This window comes from Colletotrichum phormii (genome assembly GCF_030913505.1).
Source record: "Colletotrichum phormii strain CBS 102054 chromosome Unknown BDP81scaffold_9, whole genome shotgun sequence".
NCBI lineage: Eukaryota > Fungi > Ascomycota > Sordariomycetes > Glomerellales > Glomerellaceae > Colletotrichum > Colletotrichum phormii.
Window position 1 is genome coordinate 1,480,604 of NW_026851451.1, and position 27,617 is coordinate 1,508,220.

General features: G+C 53.8%; 10 protein-coding genes across 10 annotated transcripts; 5 read left to right on the forward strand and 5 right to left on the reverse strand.

The window, feature by feature from the left end:
* Nucleotides 1-448: 448 nt before the first annotated feature.
* BDP81DRAFT_449386 (FAD binding domain-containing protein) lies at nucleotides 449-2,502 on the reverse strand (the record flags this gene model as incomplete). The annotated part of the gene is made up of 5 exons (XM_060592399.1): nucleotides 449-1,316; nucleotides 1,389-2,005; nucleotides 2,075-2,220; nucleotides 2,296-2,376; nucleotides 2,442-2,502. The coding sequence occupies 5 exons, from the start codon at nucleotides 2,500-2,502 to the stop codon at nucleotides 449-451; spliced, it is 1,773 nt and encodes a 590-aa protein (XP_060445951.1).
* Nucleotides 2,503-5,737: 3,235 nt separating this feature from the next.
* Nucleotides 5,738-6,818, forward strand: BDP81DRAFT_394017 (uncharacterized protein; the record flags this gene model as incomplete). The annotated part of the gene is made up of 6 exons (XM_060587892.1): nucleotides 5,738-5,868; nucleotides 5,945-5,987; nucleotides 6,039-6,107; nucleotides 6,141-6,309; nucleotides 6,367-6,386; nucleotides 6,732-6,818. The coding sequence occupies 6 exons, from the start codon at nucleotides 5,738-5,740 to the stop codon at nucleotides 6,816-6,818; spliced, it is 519 nt and encodes a 172-aa protein (XP_060445952.1).
* Nucleotides 6,819-9,807: 2,989 nt separating this feature from the next.
* On the forward strand, nucleotides 9,808-11,152 carry BDP81DRAFT_460883 (Glyoxalase/Bleomycin resistance protein/Dihydroxybiphenyl dioxygenase; the record flags this gene model as incomplete). The annotated part of the gene is made up of 6 exons (XM_060593702.1): nucleotides 9,808-9,960; nucleotides 10,020-10,213; nucleotides 10,381-10,504; nucleotides 10,594-10,823; nucleotides 10,940-11,049; nucleotides 11,121-11,152. 6 exons carry the CDS (start codon nucleotides 9,808-9,810, stop codon nucleotides 11,150-11,152), a joined length of 843 nt encoding a protein of 280 aa, XP_060445953.1.
* Nucleotides 11,153-11,776: 624 nt separating this feature from the next.
* On the forward strand, nucleotides 11,777-12,846 carry BDP81DRAFT_481071 (uncharacterized protein; the record flags this gene model as incomplete). Its single annotated transcript, XM_060594952.1, has 4 exons — nucleotides 11,777-11,951; nucleotides 12,055-12,221; nucleotides 12,290-12,366; nucleotides 12,725-12,846. Exons 1-4 carry the CDS (start codon nucleotides 11,889-11,891, stop codon nucleotides 12,844-12,846), a joined length of 429 nt encoding a protein of 142 aa, XP_060445954.1. The 5' UTR covers nucleotides 11,777-11,888.
* Nucleotides 12,735-14,255, reverse strand: BDP81DRAFT_427291 (short chain dehydrogenase). Its single transcript, XM_060590343.1, has 2 exons — nucleotides 14,017-14,255; nucleotides 12,735-13,948 (listed from the first exon to the last, which is right to left on the reverse strand). Exons 1-2 carry the CDS (start codon nucleotides 14,128-14,130, stop codon nucleotides 13,013-13,015), a joined length of 1,050 nt encoding a protein of 349 aa, XP_060445955.1. The 5' UTR covers nucleotides 14,131-14,255; the 3' UTR covers nucleotides 12,735-13,012.
* Nucleotides 14,256-15,070: 815 nt separating this feature from the next.
* On the forward strand, nucleotides 15,071-16,957 carry BDP81DRAFT_318177 (Sas10/Utp3 family protein; the record flags this gene model as incomplete). Its single annotated transcript, XM_060584336.1, has 1 exon — nucleotides 15,071-16,957. One exon carries the CDS (start codon nucleotides 15,071-15,073, stop codon nucleotides 16,955-16,957), a length of 1,887 nt encoding a protein of 628 aa, XP_060445956.1.
* An 828-nt stretch (nucleotides 16,958-17,785) lies between these two features.
* BDP81DRAFT_427295 (uncharacterized protein) lies at nucleotides 17,786-20,383 on the forward strand. The gene has a single exon (XM_060590344.1). It carries the CDS (start codon nucleotides 18,186-18,188, stop codon nucleotides 20,010-20,012), a length of 1,827 nt encoding a protein of 608 aa, XP_060445957.1. The 5' UTR covers nucleotides 17,786-18,185; the 3' UTR covers nucleotides 20,013-20,383.
* BDP81DRAFT_319025 (enoyl-CoA hydratase/isomerase) lies at nucleotides 20,181-21,296 on the reverse strand (the record flags this gene model as incomplete). The annotated part of the gene is made up of 2 exons (XM_060584406.1): nucleotides 20,181-20,805; nucleotides 21,100-21,296. The coding sequence occupies 2 exons, from the start codon at nucleotides 21,294-21,296 to the stop codon at nucleotides 20,181-20,183; spliced, it is 822 nt and encodes a 273-aa protein (XP_060445958.1).
* A 414-nt stretch (nucleotides 21,297-21,710) lies between these two features.
* Nucleotides 21,711-23,627, reverse strand: BDP81DRAFT_348343 (A49-like RNA polymerase I associated factor). The gene is made up of 3 exons (XM_060586162.1): nucleotides 23,391-23,627; nucleotides 23,000-23,325; nucleotides 21,711-22,942 (listed from the first exon to the last, which is right to left on the reverse strand). Exons 1-3 carry the CDS (start codon nucleotides 23,524-23,526, stop codon nucleotides 22,079-22,081), a joined length of 1,326 nt encoding a protein of 441 aa, XP_060445959.1. The 5' UTR covers nucleotides 23,527-23,627; the 3' UTR covers nucleotides 21,711-22,078.
* Nucleotides 23,628-25,706: 2,079 nt separating this feature from the next.
* BDP81DRAFT_373884 (zeta toxin) lies at nucleotides 25,707-27,388 on the reverse strand. The gene has a single exon (XM_060586683.1). It carries the CDS (start codon nucleotides 27,202-27,204, stop codon nucleotides 26,203-26,205), a length of 1,002 nt encoding a protein of 333 aa, XP_060445960.1. The 5' UTR covers nucleotides 27,205-27,388; the 3' UTR covers nucleotides 25,707-26,202.
* Nucleotides 27,389-27,617: the final 229 nt, after the last annotated feature.

Consider the following 27,617-nt stretch of genomic DNA (forward strand, 5'->3'; position numbering starts at 1 on the left):
GTCCCAAATAGCCACAACGGTCGTCAAAATCGCCGCAAAGACAGCGGCCGTGAAAACTGCAAAAGAGAATGGGACATTTTGTGGCCACTATGAGAATTGAGTAGCTTCCGGTCCCTTTTCTATCTCTCATTCACCCGTTCCGCTCTCCTACATTATATTCGGTGTGGAATAGGCTTTGACAAGAAAGTAGACAGCCAAGGCGTGGTAGAGTGGAAATCTGCAAGTAGCCAAAACCAGAGGGAGCAGAACGGCGCTCAGGTCTTCTACTGGGACGCGGGGCGCGCGTACGTCGGGTACTATTAGACCCGGCTAAGTGGCGCCCCGACGTCTACTCCGAGGACGGAGGAAGAATTAGGGTCTGCTGGTGAGACACTGGAATATGAGGAAAATGATGTATAAATAGGTCTGATGTCTCTAGCTCAACTACATCTCCGGCACCGAGCCCCCGTCACTCATCAGTACGGAGCAAAACGGTCTTCATCACCCGCACAAGCTTCTGAACACACGTATCCAAGTCAGCAGATACCTCGCTCTGCCTCCACGCCACAAAGCGGTCCGGCCGAACGAGGACAACACCCGACTCCTCAACCCCGCGAAGGCGCTCCCACTCATAGTAAACATCCTCCCAGTCCTGGCGAAAACCAATAGAATGGACCCTGATCTCGCAACCCAGCTTAGTCGCAACCGCAGCAGCCGCCTCACGCCAAAGACTTCCGCCTGGGCCGGTGAAGATGGTAAAGCCACCCTTGCCAGCCAGGTCAATAGTCGAAACAGGCTCCTTCGGAACCGCCTTGTTCAGCCATACATGAGGTACTCGGCGGCCCGGGTACGTGCCAGGACCGTAATACGCAACAGGATCCTCAGCTTCCTGCGGCGAAGGCGTGTAAGGCCCATCTTCATCCCCAGCATAGATCGCCGGCCCGGAATAAAGCTGATTCATCTCAACACCAAGACCATGAAACTCGTGAGCCGTCCGGCCAATAGCCTCACGGAAAGCGCGGCGCTTCTCACGGCCCTCGTCCGTCGTATGCGAGAGTTTCTCAAAGATTGCACTCCGTTCCTCTGCCGTCTGCTCCAGCATGCCTAGGGACTGCCACACGGCGTAGTAGTCTCGGAAGGCCTCGTTGGCGCGGGCCACGATACCGAGACCTACGGGTTGCCGCTCGACGCTGTAGGTGTCGAGGAGAGCGGTGCCGGCGGAGCCCTTTTCGACGTGGGCGATTTTCCAGGCTAGGTTGAAGGCGTCTTGGATGCAGGTGTTTGAGCCGAGGCCGTTCATTGGGGGGTGGCGGTGGACCGCGTCGCCGAGGCAGAATCTGGAGGTTTCTCGTCAGCTCTGAAATATAGCAGTAGATGTACGAAAGAGAAGTTGTATCGGGCTTGCTTACACGTTCCCTTCCGAGTATTTCTCGGCAACAATGTCGTTGACGAACCACTTTGAGACGGAGAGAACCTCGACTTCGGTATCGTCACCGATGAACTCTTTGACACGCTGCTTGTACGCCTCTTCCGTGACCTCAGCCGACGCATCAAACTCCTTGGTCGGGAACAGAATAAACATCCACTCAAACCATGGCTTCACCATCCTCGCGATGCCCGTCCAGCCGAAGCTGGGATGATCGACCCCGGGCTGCATTAACCAATGCAGGTTGCCCTTCCGGTGGTCCATCAGATGAGAGAGGTCGGCTTTGACCAGGACGTTGATGGCCAGGCCACCTCTAGGTTTTGCCACCAGGGGTAGTTGGAGGGTCTTTGCGACAAGACTTCGGGCGCCGTCTGCCCCAAAGATGTATTTTGTCCGGATGGTGTAGTGGATTTTGGAGACCATGTCCCAGACGGTGGCTAGGTACCTTCCGTCTGGAGAAGATTCCTTGCTCCAGGATACGAGCTTGGTGTTGAACCTGACGACGAAGCCGTGATGGGCTGCGTGTCGGACCAAGATTGGTTCTAGAGCGGTTTGGGGTATGTCGACGTGGTCACAGGGACTCGCAAGTTCGTAGTCACCCTAGGAATCGAGTCATCTTCAGATATCTTTGTCGGGTGAGAAGAAGATAGCCCTTTGTTGACAACATACCTTTCTTCTGGGATCACTTCCCCATGAAGGAATACGCGCAAACTCCTCCCCAGCCATGCTATAACACCAACGCGTGTGTTGCATGCAATGACCTTGCGTCGCAATCGCTTGAAGTTCCTTGTCCAAACCAATATCTCGGAGACATTCTGAGAACATGTTAGGCTTCTCTTCTTGAATGTCGAAGACAGCCTACTGCAGAAACGCGGAAGGCTAGAACATACCCAGAGCTGCCATGTTCGTGATGTGAGCCCGCGGGGTATCTGCGGTCCCGGGACTTGCGCTGATCATGATTCCTTTCAGTCCTATTTCAAGACACATGTCAGTCCAAGATGATTCCCATTTTAAAACAAGCGTATCCAGAACGAACCGTATGATGCGAGAAAACAAGCCAGCGAAGCCCCAGCAGGGCCTGCGCCGATGATGAGCATGTCGGTCTCGAGGGCTGCGGAATCACCGCTGCCCTCGCGAGATTGACTATCTGCACTTGCCGGTTTCATTGTGGCTTTTTCCTGGATCGTCATCTAGAAAGCTTCAATTGGAGAAGTTGTTTAGCATTTGGTAATGAAGACTACTGTAAGTGGCGATGGGAAGTAACACGGAGCTTCTCCCACGAACGATGTTATCACAATGGATGACGACGAAGGAAATTCCGTCATATACCAAAAAAGAATTTGTTCGGTTATCTCGCAGTATCAATGCGTCGTAAATTCGAATGAAACGATGCATGATGAGTATTTCCGTTCCGCGGACAGATGCGACGGGCTATTAGTCTCTGACTGAACTGTTGTTGCGTCGGGGTAATTTTCTCCAAAGGTGGACATCTACGGCAGACTGCAAGAGGCACTCCGCCAAAACACTTTTTCTCAGTAGACTTACGGTAGCCGTACAATTAAGTACGCTAAAGTGCCATACGCGCCCTACGTATAAATGAATATGATTACCAATCCCGTACAATATGGCAATTGCTTGCGACCGGAGGCGCCGTAGATCACGTGAGGGCAGTTGACTGGGCGGTAGAAGTGGGGCCACCAGGGTCTATACCGCCTTACCAATTTCCACTGCCGATCAATTTCCTCTTTTTCCCACCCAACCGAATATTCCTCAAGAGAGGTAAGTAACCCGCCTACGCCCCCCCATTTGCTTATATGCGATTATATTTCGTCATACCATACCGTTATATTACATTACTTCACTTTCTACTCTTTTTATTTCATCTATAGTACAATTACCCAATTATATACGCGATTGCTAGTGCAAATATTCGCGATCTGCCAATTGAAAATATCAACTTGGTGCTCCGTACGATTGGGTACAATTGGGCAACTTTTTTTTTCGCAATTACCAGCACCATTTTTGGAAGTTGGCAATTGTGATTTTCTTTGCTAATACATAACGGTACATTACAATCTAAGCAGCCCTTTCGAGTTGTCTGCAGGCTGGGCTGGAATTCCGCAGTGTTGAATATCCGTAGTCGCTGGAGTAGCAGTTGGAAACGGTCCCGGGACATAAACCGTGTAAATAGGTGGATAGGATCCTCCGTTTGCTGCTGGGTTGACCAATAGGTTGATAATCTAGACTCCCTATGAATCCCTATATATAATAGGATCCTGACGGTTAGTCAGGGTGGCCAGCGGAATATGCATATGTGAGTGAGCAGAAAAGAGCGTCTATTCGTACTAAAGAGTGGATGGAATCACCACAGGCTTGTGGGCCTAATGCTATCCTAATAAGTCTTGCAGAGCTAGGACCAGGTGGAAATGACAGTCTGGCCTGTTTCGTGATGGTCAGACCATTCCGAATGGGTTATGTCCATGACTCGCATAGGAGCATGCATGGATTCTGTCAGATCCCTAGGAAGAGGTAGATCTCTTCTACTGAAGTCTGCCGCCATGAATTTACTCTAGACGTTCTAGCCCTAGGGCCAGACAACGGCATCGCATTTGTCCACTGGGCCCACTGCTCCACGAGACTCTGCGGGACGTATTGGAGGAACAGTTCAAGCGGGCTTGCCGGCAGCCCCCGTATCTCTTGGGCACGGGCCGGCACGTTGAAGGGCCGGAAGGAGCCCGGAGGACCATGCCGAGTAGCCGGAGGTTCGTGGGGCCGGACTGTAGCTGCGTCACAGCGCTCGGGCGTACAGTCTGTATTACAGGCAGCAGTAAGGTCTTCTGGGTGGACCTCAGCTACTATACAGCTGCGTATAGAAGTAATAGAAGCATTAGATGCAATAGAGGTATCAGAATCACCAGAAGACATCACAATATCAATCAAAATGGTAATAATAGTGATGATAATAGGCAAAAGAGCATAGGGATGAGTGACGTATCGACAAGTACCCCTTTAAATACGGGGTAATAGTGGATAAATAGTGGGTATTTCATGGTCTTGGCGAAAGTGCTGTCCATCAGCACCCGATGGGATACGGCTCTTTCGTACCCTACGGAAGCAACAAGTTGGAGCTTCTGGTACCTGCCGAAAGGATAGTGGGATAGATAAGACCTTAGTTGATGAGAAAGAGACTGAAGGAGGGGATATTCCCTGGGGTGAAGTACACTGTATCCCTACTTTAGATGGGGAGGTAAGCTACCAGCCCAGCCCAGCCTAGCCTACCTAGCTAACTAGTAAATAGGTTAACCAGTTTACCTGGAAGGATAATGCCCTTGTACTATTCCTATCAACCGTCTTCCAGAACGGCGAGGAGGTTGTTCGCAGCCGTCGCCGCCCAGCTGGGAATTCCACTGCCAAGAGGGCTGCCCGGCAAGTCTTTGGCCCAGACGTCCGCAAGGACCTACCAATCCCTAGGGCAATTGATGAATACAACCACAAGATGAATGGGGTTGATGTGAGTGACCAGATGAGGTCCTATTATCAATATAGCCACCCTATTCGTCGAGGGGGCTGGCAGTCAATTGCCTGGAATTTCCTACTAGAAGTGGTAGTTGTGAATAGCTTCTTACTGCAGCTACGGGGCAGCCCTAGGTAGCAGAAGGTGAAGACCCACTACCGCTGGCGTCAGCTACTTGCAGCCCAGCTTATCCAGCAGTTTGGACCATTAGCATAAGGGCGGCAGAGGTCACGGCCTAGACGGGCTATAAGTAAAAGGAATACCTCTATCCCATGGGAACACCATACAAAGGGGTCACGGAAGGTTAATTCCCCTTGTTCTTATTGTAGTAATACAAGGGCATTAAGGGCCCGCAAGGCACTAGGCGAGATATCTGGGAATAGCTTCACGCAGCGTAAGTACACGAGGAAGGGCTGCTTAGACTGCAACGTACCCTTATGTATCCAAGGGGATTGCTGGTACCTCTGGCATACGCAGAATATGTAGGCAATAGAGGTACTGTAACCCTATTGGTTAATGTTGGTATACACGTCAGCAGGGCAACCGTACGGTTGGAACGAAGTGTCAATAATGGTCTATTATTGCTACGTCTGGAGGTGGAAGGAGGAGATTGTGGGCAGAGCCCACGATCTCCCAGAAGTGGTATATAAGTGAAAGGGCCGTTTGTAAGTGCCCATACCGCCTTCCAGATCCATCTTTTCTGCCGACTGCTCAGAGATCCAACAGTTAACTTAATAGATTTACAGCTTCTTATTGGCTCTACCCCGCCCTTGGCGAAAATGGCGTCAAGTGGCACTCGATGGGATACAACACTCACGATGGCGCAAGAAGACTGCCTTCCTGACAAGGTCAACGGCGAACAGCTTCCTGCCTGTCCCGTACAGCAGCCTACGAAGTACCCCGATGATCTTACATCCAAGGAGATGACCGCCTATCTCCTTGCCAATACGTACATCTCCGTACAATAGCTTCCTTATTTTACAGTTTCTTACATTATTTACAAACTCCTTAGCCTCTCTTTCTAGCACGTTCCACAAGCTGGTTGATCTTAGAACCCAGGATGTTGTCGTACACTACCCTACACTTCCCTATGACGCCTTACTAACCCGTACACTCTAGCCCCTCTGCTGGGTGAGGCTTAATCCCAAGATCTCCAAGAAGGGCCGCCAAATTCCCCCTGACATCGCCGTAAACCGCACTCAGGCGGCTAACGCCATCTAGACCACGGTCTACGGCACCGTACAGCCCGCTACCACGTCTTACTCTCGCTACAAGGCGGGTAAAGGAATATTTGCGGATTACATTACCTTTACGGGCCATAGCTGCAACTCTTGCCAGTATATCAGCACCGCATATGAGTGTTCCCTACGTACCGGCACCGTCACCACTTGTACGTTATCCCACACCGCCATACATTCCCCTACAGTTAGCTAACAAGCTATACTAGCCCGTCCTACGCCTACCAAGGTCAGTAAGCGCACTCGCGCTACCAAGCAGCGTAGTAAGAAGGTTATCGGCGCTCTACTTAAGTCTTGTTTGTTTGTTTGTTTTATATTTAACGCCATGGCGGCAAGGGCGCAGCCGCCCTTGCGGCAGACCTCCCGGAGGGTATGTGGCGTGAAGGGTCGCAGGCTCTAGCTATATACTATATAGTACACGCCGTATCCTAACGTCCTCCAAGTCTTGCTCGTGAGCTACTATGTGTTCTATCCATCCCTAGTTCCCACTAGTGCCCTAGTTCCGTTATAACCATCTGGTTTCTTAATAGAGGTAGTTTGTCGTTTGGAGGATAGGTTATGACCTATCTCCTAGTACCGCGGGCAGATCTTCTGGAAGAAGTCTGTCACGCAGAGGAAGGCCTGGAAGCCTTCAGAGTCAGTGATTAGCCCCTTGAAGTAGCGATCGAGGGACCCTATAGGTCCTACGGGCTCCTGACGGCTGTAGGGGTAGAGGGTGGGCCACTGTTGCCTCCTCATTAGGGTCTTTCGGCAGTAGACTAGATGGTCTGCCTCCTTAACCCATCCACAGGAGCAGGTGAGTAGTGCTTCTGTGTGGTTAAAGCGTCAGTGATATTGTTTAAAGTCCCCGTGGCCTGACCGTGCCGCGAGGAGGTGATGAAGGGCAGCCCTAGGGAGGCCAAGTTCAGGAGGGCAAGCAAGGGTGGCCTTGAGCCCTAGTTGGGTATAGCGGGGAGTTGCCTCTTGTTTCCACCATCGTCTATATTAGCGTCTTGGCCGCTCTTTAGCAAGCCACTTGATACCTGATAGAGTAGCTAGTTGGCCCCTAGGGACTGGTAGAGTTGTTCCCTCCTTAGCTAGGCTGTCTGCTTCTTCGTTTCCTTTAATATCTTGGTGCCCCGGGGACCAATGGGTTCGTATATCGTATATCCTAGCTACCTCCTGGATCTCTAAGAAGGCAGCTTGTGAGGAGTCTGGGACCTTGCCACGGATTCCCGGGATGACACTGGTATTATCGATACAGATGTGTATCGGCTGGCCCTGAGAGGTATGGAGGGCCCGTCGGAGCCCCGCCCTCGCCCCTTCCGCCTCACCGTCAAACACCTCTGCTAAGCCGAGGCGGCCGCAGCCCTGGGCTATACGTCTGTTCTTGCGATAGATAACAAAGCCGAACCCCGTGGCCCCATCAGCGGCTTTAGAGCCGTCTGAGTAGACGATTGTATGATTGTCTGGTACGGTCTTGAGCCAGGCTTGGAAGGCTTTAGCTGCATCCTCCTTACGCTCTAGGGCTATGAGGTCTTGTGAGCCTGGGGGGTATTGCGGCTGTATGAGTAAAGGCCTTGGGCATTTAGGTAAGAGGCCAGCTGTTCTTTGAAGTCTTGTCCGTTGCCGCCCCTGCTGCCAGAGCCTTGGGACCAAGGGATTTTGTTGGTCAACCTTCTGTAGCCGCGTAGCAAAGCATAGTCGTGCTGCTTCGAGGGCAACCTCTGCTGTGGGCAGGCCAGCCTCACGAAGGAGGCTGCTAGTTGGTGTGGTCCTCCAGACAGGTAGGATAGCCCTTGCCGCTGCTGAAATAACTTTCCCGACTTTGCGGACCAGGCCCTTCTGTCCCGTACCTATAGTAGCTATCTGCATAGTAGTACCACTACTGGTATTGGTGTTGTTACTTAAGGCTGGTCTGTATAAGCCTGCATACCAGGTTTCAGCTCCGTAGAGGACTGTAGGTAAGATACACCTATATTACTCTTATTACGATAATCTTAATATTAGGGCGGCCGTGTGTTACGACCCAACATGCATGACCAAGAACAGGGCCCGCCCCGCAGGACCACGGCGGCTACGGCGCACTATATATGCAGGCTAGAACGGAATATTAGAGAAACCCTAGGAACGGAAGAACTATGGTACGAGTTACGTGATAATAAGAGATAAGGATATGTTAGATATGAGTTATCCAAGCGATCCTTGGATAACCAGGATATGAGCTATCCAACATATCCAAGCAAGAACACTGTCCAGCACAAAGGACATGTTCAGAATCAGGACTTGTATATAGGATGGACTTGTATATAGGATGGACTTGATCCGGACTCTAGGACAGACTTCCCATAGCTCTTCAGCAATTAACTTCGTATCAGATCTTATGATCGCTTTCAGCTATCTTCCCTGAGAACCTCTTTGATAAGACTACGATTGATCACCGAAGCCTTCCCTTACCTTACGACTTACAGACATAGCTTCCCTGAAGCTATCCCCGACTACGAATACTGTTACCAGTTCCGCAGCCTCAACTTCTGCAAACATACCTCACTACGACTAGCTGGCCGTAACACCGGTATTCGGAAATATCGTAAGGATTCTTTACGTTAATAAGTAATATTATCCATTCCGTAGAACGAATTTGCTAGTTTATTATGAAATAGGAAATGATAAACCACATCATATCATAGTATAAAGTAAAGGTCGAGAAGCGATTGAACTAAACTTTCCTAATAAACTTCTTAATAACCTGAACATTGGTATAAGTTATTACTTAGAAGCCGTTCAGTTTATTCTCGAAAAAGGACGCATTATACAACGTAATAGAGATATTAATCATTGGCGATTGCTTTTGCCCCTTTTAGTTTTGTTAAATACTTCGTTCTCGCTCTTGGGAACTCGTAAGAAGAGATTCCATCAACGTCGAAGCTTGTACATTCGAATGCTCTTGTTGTACAAAAAGAGCAGAGCTTGTAGAGGGATTGTTCTCGATCGTTCGTCTCGGGATTGCTTTGCGAGGGGGCGTTGTAAGGTCGATTGGTTCGGTTACGTCTCGGGAAGGGACTGGAAGTTGTCGTAGATCTACACCACAGTGTCCACAAGCTAGCCACTGGTTTGATAACTTAAGTAAAGAGTGACTTTTACCCATAAGAGGGCAAAAGGCAGTAGTTGCCTCCATAATAAAGGTATAATGAGAAGAAAGACTTTTCATAATGGTTTACAGTAGTGCGCGATTTTATATACCGCCGTACGGGGTCCTACAAACTCAATCGATAATGTATCTCAAGCCGTAATTCTACGTAAACCATATCTATGGTTTATCTCACTAGTGTAAAGTTCAATAATCGGTGGTGGGGTGACTGTGAAATTCGATTTCTGCTTTGACGCATGAAAAAAGTGTTTTGGCGGAGTGCCTCTTGCAGTCTGCCGTAACATCGATCGGGCACGGTCTTTGACGACGGTGCTTCCATCTACCTCGGATAGCTCATGCTAATTCAATACCATTCGTTAGAAATCAAGACAAAACCTAGACTAATCCAGATTTATATTCAAATACTCAGATTTCCAAGTAGTCCCTTGCCTCAAATCCTTCATTGTGTAAAGACCCGATCAAGGACGCCCCATCCCTGCCTCCAAACACCCAACCAAGCTCCAACACCACAATAGCAAAGATGACCGCTCCCATCCGCAAAATCAACCTCGTGCGAATAGCACACATCAACTACACCTACCAAAACCTCGAACGAGCCGAAGCCTTCTTCCGAGACTTTGGCTTCGTAGAGGCCTCCCGCGTATACTACCGGGGCTACGGCCCGGAACCCTTCGTCCTCTGCGCCGAAGCCGGTACCAAAGACGCCTTGGCGGCGCGACTTTTGTCGTCGAGTCCAAGGAGGATCTTCTTTATGCGTCCAAGACGCTCCCTGGGGCTTCTGCACCGTATGAGCTGAGCAAGGCGCCTGGTGGGGGCCGATGTGTGACGTTCGAGGGCGGTGTTGATAAATTTCCGTTTCACCTTGTTTATGGACAGGTGATGCGGGAGAAGGCGACGGGTTTTCCAGAACGAGAGTTCAATTTTGTGTGTATAAGTCCTTTTCTCTCCGAGAACGTTCATTGCTATTCCACTGTGACGTTCTAAAAGTCTGACTATCGCCTTAGCCAACAGAGAAACATAGAGAGGCGGGCACGTTTCGGCGGTTTGACAAAGGTAAGTTGATTACATTAGTTCTGAAGACACACTTGTTCAGTCAAACTTACTTGTCTATGGGCCCGGCACCGGTACACAAACTAGGCCACTTCGGCGCACGCGTGACAGACTTCCAACAAACATACGACTTCTTCACAACCCGATTCAACTTCATCCCCAGCGACGTAAGTCAAGCAAACTCCCTCATCACCCACAACCCCCTTTCTCATCCCGTGATCGAGGGAAAAAGAAATAACTCGCCAGAGAGAGACAGCTCGTACACGACGAAACCGGACGAAACGTCACAGTCTTCCTACGACTCGACCGCGGCGACGACCTCGTAGACCACCACTCCTTCTTCTTCTTCTTCGAGGGCCCCAAATGTCACGTCCACCACGCCTCGTTCGAGACCCACGACTCGGACTTGCAGTTTCTCGGGCATGACTGGCTTCGCGAGCGAGGGTACGAGAACTGCTGGGGTGTTGGGGAGGCATGTTATGGGGAGTCAGATTTTTGACTATTGGTGAGTTTCCTTCCTCTCTCTCTTTTACCCGGCGCATTTGGAGAGTTTGGCATGTTTGGTGCGAGACTTTCTTCCGACTAACACGATCGTCACGCAGGTTTGACCCCAGCAAGTTCATTTTTGAGCATTATGTCGACGGCGATCAAATGAATAGCTCGCATCCGCCGAATCATTCCAAAGCTTCTCCTGATAGCCTTCATATTTGGGGTGAGTGTTTCTTCTGTAGACTGCGCTTGGGAAAGTCTGGTTGGTGTTGATCTAACTCCCTTGTTTCGCAGGACCTGACCTGCCGGAAGGCTTCTTACTCTGAGATTCCTGAGAGTCATGAATGGACAAGTCTAGTGGCGAGAAAGGAGGGTTGCTATGATAGAGTATACACCTAGTTTAGACACAAGAGTTATGAAGAAGTCTCAATACATGTTCTTTACTTGAATGCAGCTATACCATCCCTAACGTGCGTTAAAGCGGATTTTTTATGTCGAGAATCAGACAATCTACCCTCACTGCTCTGGACAAAGATAGCGGCTGTCGAAGTCGACTGCATGCTTGCAGACAACTAGAAGTGTATTGTCATGCCCAATAGATCAAGGTCTGACCGACCTTAGTCAATGCAGCATGGGCAGAAACCCAGGGCCGGGAAAAGCATTCCCGAGAAGCCGTCTTCCTCACCATAGGTTTCCAGAAGCATGTTCGATAGTACGGCCGGTGATGATCTTGCGTAGACAAAGATGCTCCGTTGGGCAGCTGGTCCCTATCTTGGGCCACCGGACGGACTGATTCTTTTATTTTATTTTTGGCTATGCTGTTGGAGATAATCACGCCGAACCGCGGGGTAAACCCAGACAGCAACTCCAAGAGCTCACCCCGCACTCACTGAATGTTGGAATCCACCGTCCGAATGAGGAGCTCATGTGAAATTCTTGGGAATGGCAGTCTTAAATATGTGAAGCTGGCCGTGGTCTGTGAGGCAGGGCCTGTGTTAAGACAGAGAGTCGTCCATTGACGTTATACCCCATCCAACTTACACTTGAAACCTTTGAGCCAGAATGTCGTGCCCCCTATTCTTCGTAGTCGCCCGTGTCGTCGGTTCAGATGGCTCTCTGGAAAAGGTAAGACCACATTTGTGTGCCAAGTTCGACTCTTGAAGTCCTCAAGGCATTGCCACACACTTACACACGGCTAACTCCATCCCCCCCTTTCTTCCCACTGTAGTGGAAACAAAGACTCATCGCCCTCTGCGCCGTCTCGGCGACCGAACCCCTAGGAAACAGCTACTACTGGGGCCACGACCTCTCCAACGCCGAACCAGACACCCTCTGGGGCCTCGAAGGCTACACCCACCCGGCGGGCTTCTTCCTCGGCCCCACACCTCCACCGACGTCTTCAAGCGCGAGATGCGCCTCGCGGACGAGGATAAGCTCCTCAAGACCGTCCAAGGGGTCGGTAGCCCGGACTACGATCTGCATCACTGTGATCTCGCGGGCGGCTGGTTGAAGCGGGATGATGACCCTGGGAAGGATTCTCGTGAGAGCGCGGTTGCTGTTGTGCACTTTTGGGCGGCGGAGAGGAGGAGGGAGGAGGTTGTGAGGGGGTTGATACGGCTTGCCGGGGAGCAGAGGGACAAGGGGGTTGGGGAGGGGGAGTTGCAGAGTTGTGCTGTTTTGGAGGAGGTTATGGATAGGAGTTTGGCGACGTTGTGGTTACGGTATGTGAATCCAGTGCGAACAACACACCCGAAGAGCAATTCTTCCTCGACTGGGTTGTTCTCGCTTCCCTTCTCCCTCCCTGTCATACGACGCCGGACCATAGGTTGTAATTCGCTAACACTACGCGTCTTCTCACAACAGGGCAAAAAACACGGAACACCTCAAGTCGCAGCTAGAGGGGAAGGAATACCAGGCATTGCTCGCGGCTTTGCAGCCGCTGACTGCCAGGACGGAGACGCACCTGTCGCAGATCTTCAATGGACACATTGATCAACGGCCGAAAGAGACTGGTGTATAGACATAGGGCCAAGTCATCCAGTATCGTAGTCTGTGGTCAATCACCGACCCTGTCTTGTAGGGTGTCAGATAGATATGGCAATCTCATAGTGGAATACTGGAGTTGTGAATAATAAACATTATGGGGTATCAATTATCTTCCATTTTCTTAGCTCAAACACGAGTCCTCACGAACTCGGCTTCGGCTGGGGCTTAGCATAAGTTGCAGGATGACCGTGTTTCTTGCCGTGATTCCTAATCTGTCTCAACATGTCGGGCAAGATAAAGATCCAGACCAGGGACGAGAGGCAGATGCCTAGCGTGTCGACAACCCAGTTATTACGCAGGGAACCGCCGAGACCGCTCCACCTCATCAAGCTACCCAGCCACGCCACCGTCACAAAGTAATCCCCGCGCTCGAGTCCCTTGATGGCCGCCCTAGCGACCTCGTCGGGCGACTGGACGGGGTCGAGCTCCTCGAGCTGGTGCGTGATCTGGGGCTTGGTCAAGTTCTCCTTCTCCAGGCCTGGGCTCGTGATGGTGCCCGGGAAGACGACGTGGACCTTAACGTTTTGCGGGTAGAGCTCAACTTCTTGCGAGAGGGTGTCCGCCAGGCCGCGAATGGCCCATTTGGAACCGGCGTAGGGTGCGTACCCCGCGACGGTGAAGAAGGCGACGACGCTGGTGGTCATGATGAGGTGGCGCGGCTCATCCTCGACGGGAGCCTCGGGCGCGAGCCAGACGCGCAGAATGGCGTGGGCCATCTCTGCGGTGCCGTAAAAGTTGACATCCATGTTCCTGCGGGTCTCGGAGAAGGGCACCTCGGTGAAGAAGCCGGTGGAGGCCATGCCGGCGATGCACCAGACGACGTCCGGGCTGCGGCCGGCGTTCCAGCTCGCGGCCTCGGCGAGGAGGGGTGTGGCGTAGTCTTCCTTTGTGATGTCGGCGGTGATGTAGGTGAAGCGCTGGGTGGACGGGTTCTTGGCGGCGGATTTGCACTCGGCGAGGAGCTCTTGGAGGCGGGCGGCATTGCGGGCGATGAGGATGAGGTTTGCGCCCTTTGCGGCGAGTCGGAGGGCGACGCTGCGGCCCATGCCCTCGGAGGCGCCGGTCAAGAGGACGGTCTGGAGAAGGGTGCAGGTGAGTATACGTGTGCGAATAAAGGGGGGCGGGATCGAGGAATTGAGCTTACCTTGCCATCGACGGGCATGTGATTCTTCCAGTTGAACAGACCCATTGCGGATGCGAGAAGGGCTGCTGCGAGGGCGGGCAGGGCGATCCAGAGAGCTTGCGATGCGTAGTCCATACCTCTCGAGTTGGGAGAGAAGACGGCAGAGGGCAATTGGCAAGGGGGAGAGAGGGAGCCGTCGTGGCTTTATATTCCGGCTTTGTCGGCGATGAGTTGCTCGAGACACGCGAGGCGTTGTAGTTGGAGTAGCTTCCGTACCTTGGGTGAGGTATTCGTAGACACGGTCCAGTAGGGTGCCAGGGTGCGTGCAGTTTGGCTGGTGTCATCAGGATCCAGGTCCCTGTTCCTGGTGGGGTGCCTTGTACCTCTAGAGTCTAAGTGGCTGCTGATGGCGCCCGTTCAGACGGAATGATATGACAGTTCGGCCAGCTTGGGTTAGCCCTCATCATCTTAATGTCGATTTGCAGCAATGCTGATAATCTTACGAATTCCGAGGTTTCTGTACTGTTAACAAAGATTGTCTGTTCCTGCCATTCATTGGGCTAAGTAGCTCTTCATCAACTCAGCAAGTTGAACCAGCTTGCGCCGCCAAGGGAGTACCGAATGTGTAGCTGTGAGGTAGTCTCAGACCCTTCATAGCTCAACGAGCTAGCTCGAGTTCAAAGCCATATGTTATTTGAAAAAATCCAAAAATCTCGTAGATTTTATCTGAGAGATTTGCGTCAACTTCTCAATTGAAGAGACAAAATCATGTACTTGAGACGGCGTTGTTTGAGTGACATGTTGCTGACTTGCATCGATTTGACCGTGGACGGACTTGGTATGGACCCCACTGTTAGCATGAGGGACAAGACCAATGAGAAACACCCCTTCTAGTTCATCTCCACTAAAAAGTTCTGCGTTTGACGGACGCAAGAACATTTTTCGTAGCCGTCAAAGTGCAGCACGCGATCCCGCCCCATCCAACGCCCGATTCTCACCACCGATATCGACTTTCGCTCCAATCCTCACCCCTACACCTGGATAACCGACTTATTCAATCAACGAGTCGGTCACAATGGCGAAGAAGAGAAAGGCCTCTGGCCAAAATGCGCGCACCGGCCCCAAGGACTTCGACCCCGCCGATGCCCGCCTGGGCCCCATCACCACATACGAAGATGTCGCCGATTCAGAAGACGAGTACTTTTTGAACCGCGACAAGATCATGTTCGACGAGGGCCCCAAGTCTAAGAGGAGAAAGAAGGCCGACGAGGAGGACCAGTTCCTGGAACACTCGGACGAGGAGATCCTGGACCTCGACGACGGCGACGGCGACGATTCCGACGGAGAGGTGACCAAGAAGCCCGCCCGCAAATCCAAGAAGGGCAAGACTGCTGCCGCTGAGGAGGAGGCCGAGGAAGAGGGTGAAGGAGTGGAGGACGAGAACGATCCGAATTGGTGGGGTTCCTCAAAGAGGGAGTACTACAATGCCGACCAAATCGAGACCGAGGCCGATGCGCTCGAGGAAGAGGCCGAGGCCAAGCGCCTGCAGCAGAAGAAGCTGGCCAAGATGTCCGAGGAGGATTTCCTGTTCGACGAGGGCGAATGGCTGGCAGCCGCCAAGGAGGACGAAGAGGACCAGGACGTTGTCACAGAGGTTCTCAAGGACGTTGAGATCACGGACGATATGGGACCCGAACAGCGCACAAAGATCCTCCAGAGCAGATACCCCGAGTTCGAGCACCTCGTGAACGAGTTCCAGACTCTGCAACCGCAACTGGCCATCCTGCAGAAAGACGCCCACGGCAAGTCGAGTCAATCGCTCGAGGCCGTAAAGTACTGGATCCTCGGCTGCTACGTTGCCGCACTGGCAAGTTACTTTGCCATCCTCACATCGCCCGCACGCGACGGGTCAACAGCCCAAAAGACGCTCGACCCCGCCGAACTCCGCGACCACGACGTCATGGAGACGCTGTTGGAGTGCCGCGACGCGTGGCAGCAAGTCAAGAACGCCGCGCCGGTACGGCCTGACGATTCCGATGAGGTCTCCTCCGCCGAGGAGGCTATCAGCGGCGTGGCCGCCGGCAATGTGGACGAAGACGCCTTCGCCGCGGCGAGAGACGAGATCAGGAGACAGCGGCGACTCGAGAAGGCGGCCAAGTCCAAGAACAAGCAGGCGCAGAAGAAGGCCGCCGCCATCGAGGCTTCGCTCGCCGACCTCGACGACCTCCTCAAGCAGTCCAAGAAGAGCAGCAATAAGACCAAGAAGGCCAAGGCTGCTGCTGCCGCCGCCGAGGAGGGCGACAACTCCGACTTTGGCGAGGAGGAGGTCCTCGACGCCCGGACGGCCGCGGACAAGGCCGCCCGCAAGAAGAGTCTGCGCTTCTACACCTCGCAAATCGTCCAAAAGGCCAACAAGCGCGCCGACGCCGGCGCCGCGGCCGGTGGCGACGTCGACATCCCCTACCGCGAACGTCTCCGGGACCGCCAGGCCCGCCTCAACCGCGAAGCCGAGTCCCGCGGCCAGAAATTCGGCGCCGACCTCGGCGACGGCGACAGCGACGACGAGGGGGGCAAGACGACGGCGGCGGCGCTGCGCGAGGAAGGGGACGACGAGTACTACGACATGGTGGCCGCCTCCTCCAAGAAGAAGAAGGCGGACAAGGCGGCGTACAGCGCGGCGCTGGCGGCGGCCAGCAAGGCGGACCGCATCGTGGAGCAGGAGATTGTCGGGGAGGACGGCAAGCGCAAGATCACGTACGCCATTGAGAAGAACAAGGGCCTGACGCCGAAGCGCAAGAAGGAGAACCGCAACCCGCGCGTGAAGAAGAGGATGAAGTACGAGGAGAAGCAGAAGAAGTTGAGGAGCATGAAGGCCGTCTACAAGGGAGGCGAGCCCAAGGGCGGCTACGGGGGTGAGATGTCTGGTATCACGACGGGCATTGTCAGGGCGAGGAAATTGTAGAGTTACGTTGTCGTCGGCGCCCTCACGTAATACAATTGAATTTTTCAAAAAGGGGGGGTTTTTTTTTTCTTCAAATATTGAAGCGTTTGTTCTTGATAGTGTGCTCTCAATTGCGTATTGTGTACACTACTTATTTGTATCGAGACACCGTTGTGAGTGTTTTATTGTGAGGGAGTGAGACTGGCACTGTAAGTGAGATTTGTTAGCTGGGGTTAATTGCAGGGTCCCGAAGCTCGAGAAAGCTGGCCCCACCAATTTCCATTCCATGTGGCCAGAACAGCTTGAACACCAAGCTCCAGATACCAACTACACATCTACAATTGCCAACCACCAGGTAGGCGCAAGACCAGCGCAAACGTCCTGCGAATATAGAAATCTACGAGAACGACTCTATAACGAAGTTACATCCTAATGAACCTAACGACCCACCAATAACGACCCCCCACCCACCCATCCATCCGAACCATCGTCGAAAGCCGCCCAACGACCACCCAAGATGGCGACCCCCGACCTCTCAACCCTCACCTCCTCCGCCCAAGTCTTCTCCTCAAACTACACCCTCCCCCAGATCCGCGGCATCCACAGATCCCTCCATGTCGAAATCGACGAAAAGGCAAGCCGCCTGCGCACCCAGGTCGGCAGCTCCTACCGCGACCTCCTCGGCACCGCCGACACAATCGTCCAGATGCGCAAGGACAACGACGCCGTGCAGAACGTCCTCGGCGGCATGGGCGGGCGCTGCGGCCGCGGCGTCGTAGGGAAGAAGGTGACGGGTCTAGGCGGCTTCGAGCGGAGCGCGGGGGAGCTCGGCGGCGGAGCTATCGGTGTTGCTGCGAGGGCGAGGCTGCTTGAGGCGTGCGGGCTCGTTGTTGGACGTGTGCTTCGGGGCTCTGGGGCCGCTGGTGTTGGCAGCCAGGATCTAAGTAAGGGTGATAGGGTCGTGCTTGCTAGTAAGGTGCTGGTGCTGAGCCGGCTTCTGGTGAAGAGTCTGGAGGCGGAGAAGGGGGGGTTGCTGGACGGCGACGTCGGACACACGGTCGAGACCGCAAAGAAGAGCTTAGGTGGACTGAGGAGGAGACTGTTGCGGAACATTGAAACTTTGCTGGAGCGGACTGGCGAATCCGTCAAGCAGCAGGACGTCCTCAAGGCGCTGTGTGCGTACAGCCTGGCCACCAGCTCCGGCGCGTGCGACGTCGTCAACCACTTCCTGCGAGTCCGGGGCGCCGCCATGGCGCTAGCCTTCGACGTCGAGGACAACAAGGAGCGGCAGAGGAGCACCGCGGACGTGCTCAAGAGCCTGACACTATACACCAAGACGCTGCTCGACGTGCAGGCCCTGGTGCCCTTCAAACTGTCCGACGCTCTCTCCAACCTCAAAAAGAGCCCCTTACTAGCGGACGCAACGCTCAAGACACTCGAGTGCCTGCGCCTCGACGTCTACGAGCGGTGGTGCGGCGAGGAGATCCAGTTCTTCACGCCCTTTGTACGGCACGACGACCTCGACGGCCCGCAGGCGCGAGACATGCTCTTCAGCTGGGCGAAGCGGGGCGGCGAGGTCCTCGTCGACGGGCTCAAGAAGACGATGGAGCGGATGACGGAGTTTAAAGCCATCACGGAGCTGCGGACGAGCGTGCTGCAGCTCTGGATCCGCGAGGGCGGTAAAGCGCGCGGGTTCGACCCGTCAGAGATGCTCGACGAGCTGCGCGGCGCCGTCAACGGGCACATGCTCCGCGTCGTCGAGACCAAAGTCAATAAGCTGCACCTCGTCGGGTCCGAGGTGTCGGCGACGCTGGAGTCGTGGCAGGACGGCGTGACGGACGAGGGCGTCGATTTGTGGAACGTGCGCGGGTTCGATATCGACCTGATCCACGGCGCGGATCATTTCTTGCAAGAGCTCGTTGCGCGGCTGCATGGCCGCAACGACGCCGTATCCAAGGCCGTTAGCGGGTTCCAGTCGTGGCGGCACATCATCGACGAGGTGGGCGAGGTGGTGGAGCAGCTCAAGCGGCAGCGGTGGGATAACGACATTGATGAGATTGAGGACGAGGAGACGATCGAGGCGAGGCAGCAGTTGCTCAGCAGAGAGGACCCGCGGACGCTGCACGAGAAGCTCGACGCGACGCTGGTCAAGGCCTTTGTGGATCTGGACGGGAAGCTCACGGGTCTCTGGCGGTCCAAGGAAGGTGCGCAGAATGGCGGCCGGGTGGCCATGTACCTCCTCCGCATCCTGCGCGACGTGCGCGAGGGCCTGCCGAAGCTCGATGCCGTCAAGAGGTTCGGGTTGGAGGTTGTCCCGTCGCTACACGAACGGCTGGCTACCACCGTGGCCGCGCAGCCGTTGGAAGTATTCAAGGGCAGGGCGCTCACGCAGAAAACTGTTGTTGGGCGGCCGCTGTGGGAGGGGAGCCCCGAGTTGCCTACGCAGCCTTCGCCTAGGGTGTTCCAGTTCCTGCGGGACGTGTCGACGGAGATGGGCGATGCGGGTATGGATCTCTGGAGCGCGGTGGCCGTGGGCGTGATTAAGCGGCATCTTGGGACGCAGTTGGGCGAGATGTGGCTCGAGGCCATGGAGGCGCACCTCGCGGAGGATGTCACGGGTGATGCTTCCGACGCAAAGCCGGATGATGTTGTCAAGGACTCGGCAGAGGAGAACGGTGATGATAAGGAGGCCGAGACACCTGACACAGAGAAGCAGGAAGACGCTATCGACGAGGAGAAGGGAGATGACGCAGACACAGAAGACAAAGAAGAAAAGGAGGAAGAAGCTTCAAAGCCAGAAATAGAGACTACCGAGCCCGCTGCAAAAGCAACGGCAAAGGTGGACGATGGTCTCGCACAGCAGCGCCGCGACCTTCTCATCCAATGGCTCTACGACGTCTCTTTCCTCCGCTGCTACCTCGATGCCCCCACGGCAAGCCAAAACAACGAGCTGGCGAGTCTGGAGGATACGATCTTTGAACACACGGGCTTGGAAGGCGACGGTGCGCGCCAGCGGATAGGCAAGTCGTCGCAGGAGTACCACAAGAAGACGAGCCTGCTTTTTGGTCTTCTGTGATGTGAGAAGTTTGTATATAGATACCCCATGGAATAGAGCGTAGATGAAATCCATCATATGCCGATATGCCGAGTTGTGAGAATACATAGTGACATGGTGAAGATTCTGTGCTATATCTTTCTCTCTTAAGACATTTTTATAAAGTCCCGTTACACGTCATCGGCAATCTCACAACTTATGCCTCTTCTCTCCACTCGCAATCTTCCTAAACTCCTCCTGCGGAATCCCCTTCATAAACCGCTCCAACCCAGCAAACACCTCCTGCGAATTCTGCTTATCCATAGCATCCATCTCAGGCCGCCTTATCAACGCCTTGATCCCCGTCAAACTATCCCCAATCAAATGCTCCCCCAACCTCTCATCAACCTCCCTCAGCACCAACTCCCTAAACCTCGCATCCTCCCCCTTGCCCGTCTCAAACACCTTGTTCACGTACCCCGTATGCAACAGCTCCTCGGCCGAAATCCGCTTACTCATAATCAGCGCCTCATTCGCCTTGGAGATGCCCAGCCTCTGCACCAGCGCGCGGGAGGCGCCGCCCTCTGCGACCAAACCGAGCGATGAAAAGGGGGTGAGGAGGAAGGTGGAGGGGGTGGCGTAGATGAAGTCGGCAAAGGAGACGAGGGCGGCGGAGAGGCCTATGACGGGCCCGTTGAGGCCGACGACGAGGATTTTGGGGTGGGTGTAGAAGGCTTGGGTGATGTTGAGGTTGAAGGCGACGAAGGATTGGAGCCAGTGTTTGTGGGCTTCTGGGCCGGAGGGGGAGGCACGGGCGATGCTTACGTCGGCGCCGCTGTTTGGTGGTGAGCGAAGTTAGTATTTATCCTCTTTTTTTTTGTTTTGACTAGCTTGTGATTGGTGATTTCCGTCTCTCTTCATCTTCTCGTTGAGATGATGCGCTGGGGTATAGAGGGTGGGATGGGCTGTATGAACAGCTTGAGTTTCTCATGAGAATCGGCCGAGGTGCAGCCGGGGTCTGAGATTAAAGCCGAGGTCCAATTCACTCATAGGCTCACAGAAAAGAAGTACAGCACCGCAATAAGGAAAAGCGCAGATAAGTATTAAAAAAAATTTAAAAAAAACTCACGCAGAAAAGTAGCGTCCCTTGGCCGTGAGGACGGTGACGAACACCTCGTCGTGCAGGGCAATCTCGCGGAGCTTCTGCGCGAGGTCGTAGTACTGCGGCTGCGCGAGGGCGTTGAGCTTGCGGTCGTTGTCGATTGTGAGCAGCGCGACGCGGCCGCGGTACTCGAGGGAGATGACGGAGTCCTCGGGGCTTGCCATTGTGTGATGATGATGATGATGATGATGATGCGTCTGTGTAGCTGGAGTTTGTCTTGTTTGTATGTGCGTCCTCTCTGTTCTTTTGATTGGAGTCGTTTCTGCAATTGAATCTCTAGTTAAAAGGTAAGGTGAGGCAGATGTCGATGAAAGTGTTCAATGGAGATCAGATACTGAGTCTCACCTTCGAGTCAAGCTAGGGTGGTTGGCAGGTCGTCGGGTTTATCAAACGTCGAGTTGGCCAGGGTGGGAAGGTCCGGCTACCCCGGACCCCACACTGCACCGAGATGCCTCGGCAGGTCGGGGTGGCATTGCGGGGTGCTAGCGCTCATGTTCCAATGCACCCAACATTGACAACATTACCTTATACAAGCCCTCACTGGATTACATTTCATATTCATCGTCACAGTTGTTGTTGTTGTGAATAATTTTAAATTTTAAACTCCGAACCCTATGCAGCGTAGCGTTTTGTCATTGTGCGCTCGTCTACTTTTAAAGTATCGCGTACGTAAGGTAGGAATGTGTATCATCATGAGTGTCAGCAGCAGCAGCAGACACCCATCGTCTTGTGGATATCCATCCCCTGGCCTCCGACTCCGCCTCCTAAACCTCAAAGATGAGGAATAAGCCCCCTTCTCAACCTCATCACAATGCCACAGGAACATCCGCCGGCGAGTCGGCTCCATATCCGTCTGCAACAGTCAAACCGATCTGACCCTGATCATCTCGCGAAGCCGCCTCCTCTCCGGCGTCCTCGGCTCGTCGCCGTCGCCCGCTTCGCCACCCTAACGGCGTTTCGGCGCGACAGATCGGAGCTTGGGGAAGTTGAGCGGCAGGGCGAGCTTGGCCACGTGCGGGGCCTTGACGCCCTTCTCCTTGGAGGCGCCCTGCTTCACCTTGGCGCCAATCTCGAAAAAGTAGTTATTCATATCCTTCTGGTCGAGGCGCAGGTCCTCACGCAGCTTGGACGTCTCCACCTCAAAGTTATCAATGATGCACGCCACCGCGCAGCAGTGCGTGATGAGCAGGTCCATGTGGAACTTGCGCATCTCGCCGCCGTCGGAGAACTTGCGCCGGATGTGCTCAATGACCACCTGCGGCGCCGGCTCCATCCGCTCCTTGAGCTTGTCGCGGGGTGGTATACGCTTCGTGCCGCGCTGCTTGCCCGGCGTCGCCATGGTGTAGAATGTGAAGAGGAAGTAAAAGTAGCGCAGGAGGCGCATCTTGGTGACGTTGCCCGAGTCGGCAATCTTCTTGACGCGGCCTGCCACGTGCCGAGAGTAGCAGAGAACCTCCTCGCCCTTCTTTGCCGGGTCGATCCAGTCCTTGACGGGGATCGCCGCCAGGATCTCGCGACCGATGAACTCGTCGGGGTCGTAGACGTCCTGGATTGCTTCGGCTTCGAGGTTGGGCCTGGGTACGGGCTTGGCTTCGTCGACGACGGCTTGCAGCTTCTCGCGCGATGCCATTGTCGCGGTGGCGCCGCCAATCGCTTCCATGATCGCCTTTGATGCCGTGTCGAGCTTCTTGGGTGCGCTGTCTCTTGTTTTGTTGGGGTCGATGGCGTTGAGAGCGACCGACTCGATGGCCTTCTTCGCCTTCTTGGTACCAAACGTCTGACCAAGGTCTTTCTTGAGATCGTAATAGCTCTGCTCGACGTTAGTGACTGTTTTACAAGGCTTTTCCCTTGGCGCAATTGGGCATACGTTGTAATCTGCCGGCGCTGTCATGGCCTGTTCTGACGCATGCTTTGCTCTGGCCACACCACGAACCACCATCTTCTTCGCCTCCACCACTTGAAGCTTGCCGGTCTCGGGGTCGTAAATGCCGACGTAGTGCTTCAGAGCCTGCTGGCTGTCGCTAATGCCATCTTCTCTTGCCGTGTAATCCATCGTCTGGTGGTCGGTGGAGTGTAGAACGAGATCCTGCGACACTGCGGGGGTTTTTGACCGTCGCTTGGCGGATGAGACATCTTGCTTGACGTATGGGTTGAACTGCACATTCTTCGCTATCCGGATACCGGGAGTAGAGGCTACGGCATGTTAGCAGTTATCTGCGACTGCAATTGATAGGCTGATGGGGGCAGATTGTCCGTACCTAGTACTGGCGGGCAGAGCTGAGGTCTCTGGAATGAGGAAACGACAACTGTGGAAGGCTCGGTGGCCTGCTTCTTCTTGGACTTGGATGAACCGTCAAGGTCGCGCTTTCTCTTTCGTGCGCTTGTGTCCGCCATGTTTGTGTCGGCAATCTGAGGTTTGGGCTAGGCTCGGGTGGTAATCTGCCGTTGGTGGGATGGCGACGGTCTCTGGAAATATTTTCTGTAGGGGTCCTGGGCCAGAGACAGGCGGGAAGGAAGAAAAAAAAAAGTCGGCAAACCGGCGTTGATCTATCCTAAAGAGGCAGGCGGTGTGCAGCCTAACGGCAAGCGTATGGAAGCGCCTACTGCAGCTACCCCACTCGAGCTGGGTCGACAAAACGTCACAGCTCGGCTGTCGCACTTTAACTGCGTTGATGAAATTGAAGATATTAGGTGGTTGAGCTTCCAGACACTGCAATTGAATCGTCGCGGATGCACAGAAGTCAAATGGCTAATTAATTCAGTTCACATTCATCACTCATTGGAATTATTGTTTTTTTGGAATTTTTGGTTCACTTTTTGATTTTGTGAGGAAGCAAAGTTTCTGCCTTTCAATTGTCATGCAAGTCCTGATCCCGGTTCCAAATCCGCGTTGCGTCAAGACATCATGCTTCCTGCGGCCTTGTTCCATAAACACCGCGTCCTCATCATATCGTCATCTCGACCGATCTTATTGTCGGGGGTTTCCGTTCTTCGTCGAATTCTCATACGTCTCCAGACGTGCGCGCCGATCCAGTCATGACCCCAAGTCCCGTAGTTCCAATCCGTAGTGTGAATGTAGAAGTCTCGCGCGAGCCGAGACAGACTGAGTCGCTGATGACGAATGCTAGCTGTAGCATATCCGTTTTTGCGAGTCGCGTGAGTTGTTGTTTGCCGTCATCTCAAAAGATGGTCAGGTCGAGTGGAGGGGGGGCGAGTTGTTTATTTGCTGTCAAGCTGTCAGACCACGATCCGCGCAGTATTGTCATTTACTGGTAAAACTTACGAGCGAGCCCTCATCTTTCTTCTCTTACGCTTGAGGCGACGCACGCGCTTCTTTCTCCATTTAGCTCTCATCTTGAATGACGAAGCTGCAACATGTTAGTGATTGATTCGCATCGCGCGCAATTAACCACCCTGCCAATTGCTTGCCGGGAGCTCTACAATCCGTTACGGGATTGGCGCTGACGACATCGCGATGGGTGTGGCGGGCAGGGGAGGGGCACTGTACTTACTCTTTCTTGGTGAGAGATGTTGGTGATGAAAGTTCCATCTCCAACTGTCACGCGCCTGGAGGGGGAAGTTTTAGTGGTTGAGCTTCGTAGGGCAGCCAACCCTACTGATGCATTACATAATCCACACAGACCCCACACTCCCACCTACAGCTCCTCGTCCCTCACCAAAGTGTTGGAACGGCAAGGGCACGGCAGGCACGAAAGGTACCTCCAATTGACGTGACCTCACTGGTCCACAACCTTCCAGGTTTGCTCTGAGCTCACTCCAGCCTTCAGGTCCTCTGCTCCGCTCAACCTCAGCTCCCATCTGGCCCCGCACTGGCTTAACGCCGGCATTTACTTACCTGCCGTGTCGGAGCTGTCGGGGTCCACTCGACCCCGATGTGGGGCTTGTTCCGGAACGAAATGTCTTGACAGCAATTGAGGCGGCATTTGCCCATAAACGATCTGGGCTTCGAGACAAGTTGAGAAACCAAAGACTACTCCGGTTTCGTTATTATCTCAGCTTCTGAATGTTACTAAGTAGCTTGGTCTGCCACACGATCTCTAGATTCGTACCTTGTGGACTGCTATGCAGCGTTTTGACAGGCGCCGCTCTAGTCTGTCGATCATTCGATCTACCTTTACCAACCTTGACCAGAGTAAATACGGCAATTATGCTTTGAGGAACGTAAATACCTGCCTGAAGATCATTCCCAGCAAGAAACTATAATGCCACTACGACTACCAATGACATGTTCTGAGAACGTCTGCAACAGTTTTCAGTGTTGAAATCCAGACAAATTTCACTAGGAAACCCATTTTTCAAGTATACTTACCTACCTTTACATTACACACTACTGATACCTACAGAAACACAATCGCTCAAGTTACCTCATGAAGGCGAATTCCTAGAGAGCCAATTGAGACGTGATTAATGCTCTGAACGATGTAATTGTGCCCGATTTTACAAATGCTACTTCAAGAATACTATATCCTTCACAGTCATTAAACACCAAGTAGGATTGCTCATGCTTAGACTTGACAGATCTCGAAATACGCAGCGGCCAGTATTTGACGTCGATGGCACCTAAAGCCTTGGGCGATCAAAGTCAAAAAGTGCCAAAGAGCTCTTCTCATGTCGGTTTATAAACACTTCATTGCAGCCATTCCATTATCAGCGGCAGAAGCAATTACAGCCATGGAGAACTACGTTTCAAGTGAATGAAAGGTGTAATCCATTCTCAGTCGATTGGCGTGTGGTTGCAACATTCTTTGTATTGTCGCAAAAGGCATATTTCAAAGAAGTCGTCTTACACTCTCGATGTCGTCTGAGTCTGTCGCTTTGATCACCTAGCAATGAGGACAAAGGGAGAAGAGGAGAAGCAAATATGATGTATCCAAGAACATGACGTGTCTTCTCAAAAATAATCATCCTACCGCGTTCCAATCGTTACCAGCAAATACCCCTATCTTGCCCTTGCCCAGATGCTATCCTCATGTAATCTCGATCCATCTAGAGCTTCGCTTCATGCAGAAAGTGATTCCACGACACTCCATCGCAGAAAATCTCTCCCCATCACGCCTCGCCCAACGTAAGCAATGCTTCCCGCGGCCCCCCAGGAGGAAACGCCAACGGCCGCAGCTCCGGACACGTCTTATCCTCGTCCACCAACAACGGCTCAAGCAGTCCCATAACCTGCTCCGCCACCCGCGCATCCCGCGCCGTCAACTTCTCCAGATCCCTCACCACAACAGCCCTCTCGTCTTTCGTAAGCGGCCGCCTCCGCTCCCTCTCCACCGCCTCGGCAACCCTGCCCTGCAACCTGCCGCCCGTCGTCGTCGTCTTCTCATCAGCAAACGCAACCAGGTTCCCCCTCCGCACGACCAGAACCCGATGAACGAAATCCACCTCGTCAATCCACTCCGCCACGCTCATCAGCCCCCCGTACGAATCATCGTGGATCTTGACTGGCGTAAGCCGAATCGGCAGACCCCCGCTCGGCCCGGCCTCAGGCAACCTCTCGTGAAACCGGTGCAGGATACCCAACCTGCTCAGCGCCGCCGGCACCGCCATGACGACGACCTCGACGCGGTAACCCCCTTCCCCAAACATGCGCGCCAGCGCACGGAAATCGTCCGGGTGGCGGCACGCGCTCTCGAGGAGCACGTCGAGTCTGCGGTCCACGGCCTCGGCGACGGCCATGGCCAGCCACCTGCGGGCGTCGGTGCCCGTGGCCGGGCTCGCGAGGGCCGGGCCTGGGCCTGGGCCTTGCCCTTGCGCCTGGGAGGAGGCGTCGGACTCGATGAGGGTGCGGTAGGAAGGGTGGTGGGCTTTGTAGAGGTCGGCGATGAGGTGGGCGGGCGGGTGGATGCGAGTCATGGCGTCGAGGATGACGGGCGCCAAGCGGGTTTTGCCGGCGCCGGTCTGGCCGACTATCAGTACGGCGAGGGGCCGGGACCGGCGGGGGTGCGGGGTGAGGGTCGGCGGGAGGTCGGCGGGGAGGATCTTGGTGGTGAAGATCTCCCGAGCCTCTGCGTCCGGGAGGACGTAGCGGGATAGATCTGGCGGTGGTGGCATGGTTTTGTGTTTGTGGATCGTTTGAAGTGGGCTGAAATCGTAATTACTTGATCCTCAGGGAGTTTTTTTTCCGATACTGAGTTTACCTTATCTAGTGAAATTCAAGAAACCTCCCCCCGAGTTTGGGTAACTTTTTTTTGGAAGGGGAGGTGAGGAGAAGTGAAAAAAAAAAAAAAAAAAAAAAAAACCAGGTGACTCCAAGTTTAACATGCAGTGGCGGAGTCAAACGCGGAACCCAGGCGCACAAGTCGTTCTTCTGCAAATCCGGCATACCCGGGGAAACCGGAAGGGAAAACAAGCAAGCCAAAGTCCGCGTGTCTTTGCGGCTTGACCTGCCTCTTGCCCTGCCTATCTCATCAGAGTCTAATTCGCCTGTGCCTTGGCGGAGAGCGAAGGGGGAGCTGAGCGAGTCA

Bases quoted from the DNA above. Each gene is read 5' to 3' on its own strand.
- BDP81DRAFT_427291 (XM_060590343.1), bottom strand. From the start codon at position 14,130: ATGGACTACGCATCGCAAGCTCTCTGGATCGCCCTGCCCGCCCTCGCA. The intron at 13,949-14,016 runs GTAAGCTCAATT...ACCCTTCTCCAG, and splicing joins ACATGCCCGTCGATGGCAAG to ACCGTCCTCTTGACCGGCGC.
- BDP81DRAFT_427295 (XM_060590344.1), top strand. From the start codon at position 18,186: ATGGCGCTAGCCTTCGACGTCGAGGACAACAAGGAGCGGCAGAGGAGC.
- BDP81DRAFT_348343 (XM_060586162.1), bottom strand. From the start codon at position 23,526: ATGGCGGACACAAGCGCACGAAAGAGAAAGCGCGACCTTGACGGTTCA. The intron at 23,326-23,390 runs GTACGGACAATC...AACATGCCGTAG, and splicing joins GCTCTGCCCGCCAGTACTAG to CCTCTACTCCCGGTATCCGG. The intron at 22,943-22,999 runs GTATGCCCAATT...AACGTCGAGCAG, and splicing joins CAGCGCCGGCAGATTACAAC to AGCTATTACGATCTCAAGAA.
- BDP81DRAFT_373884 (XM_060586683.1), bottom strand. From the start codon at position 27,204: ATGCCACCACCGCCAGATCTATCCCGCTACGTCCTCCCGGACGCAGAG.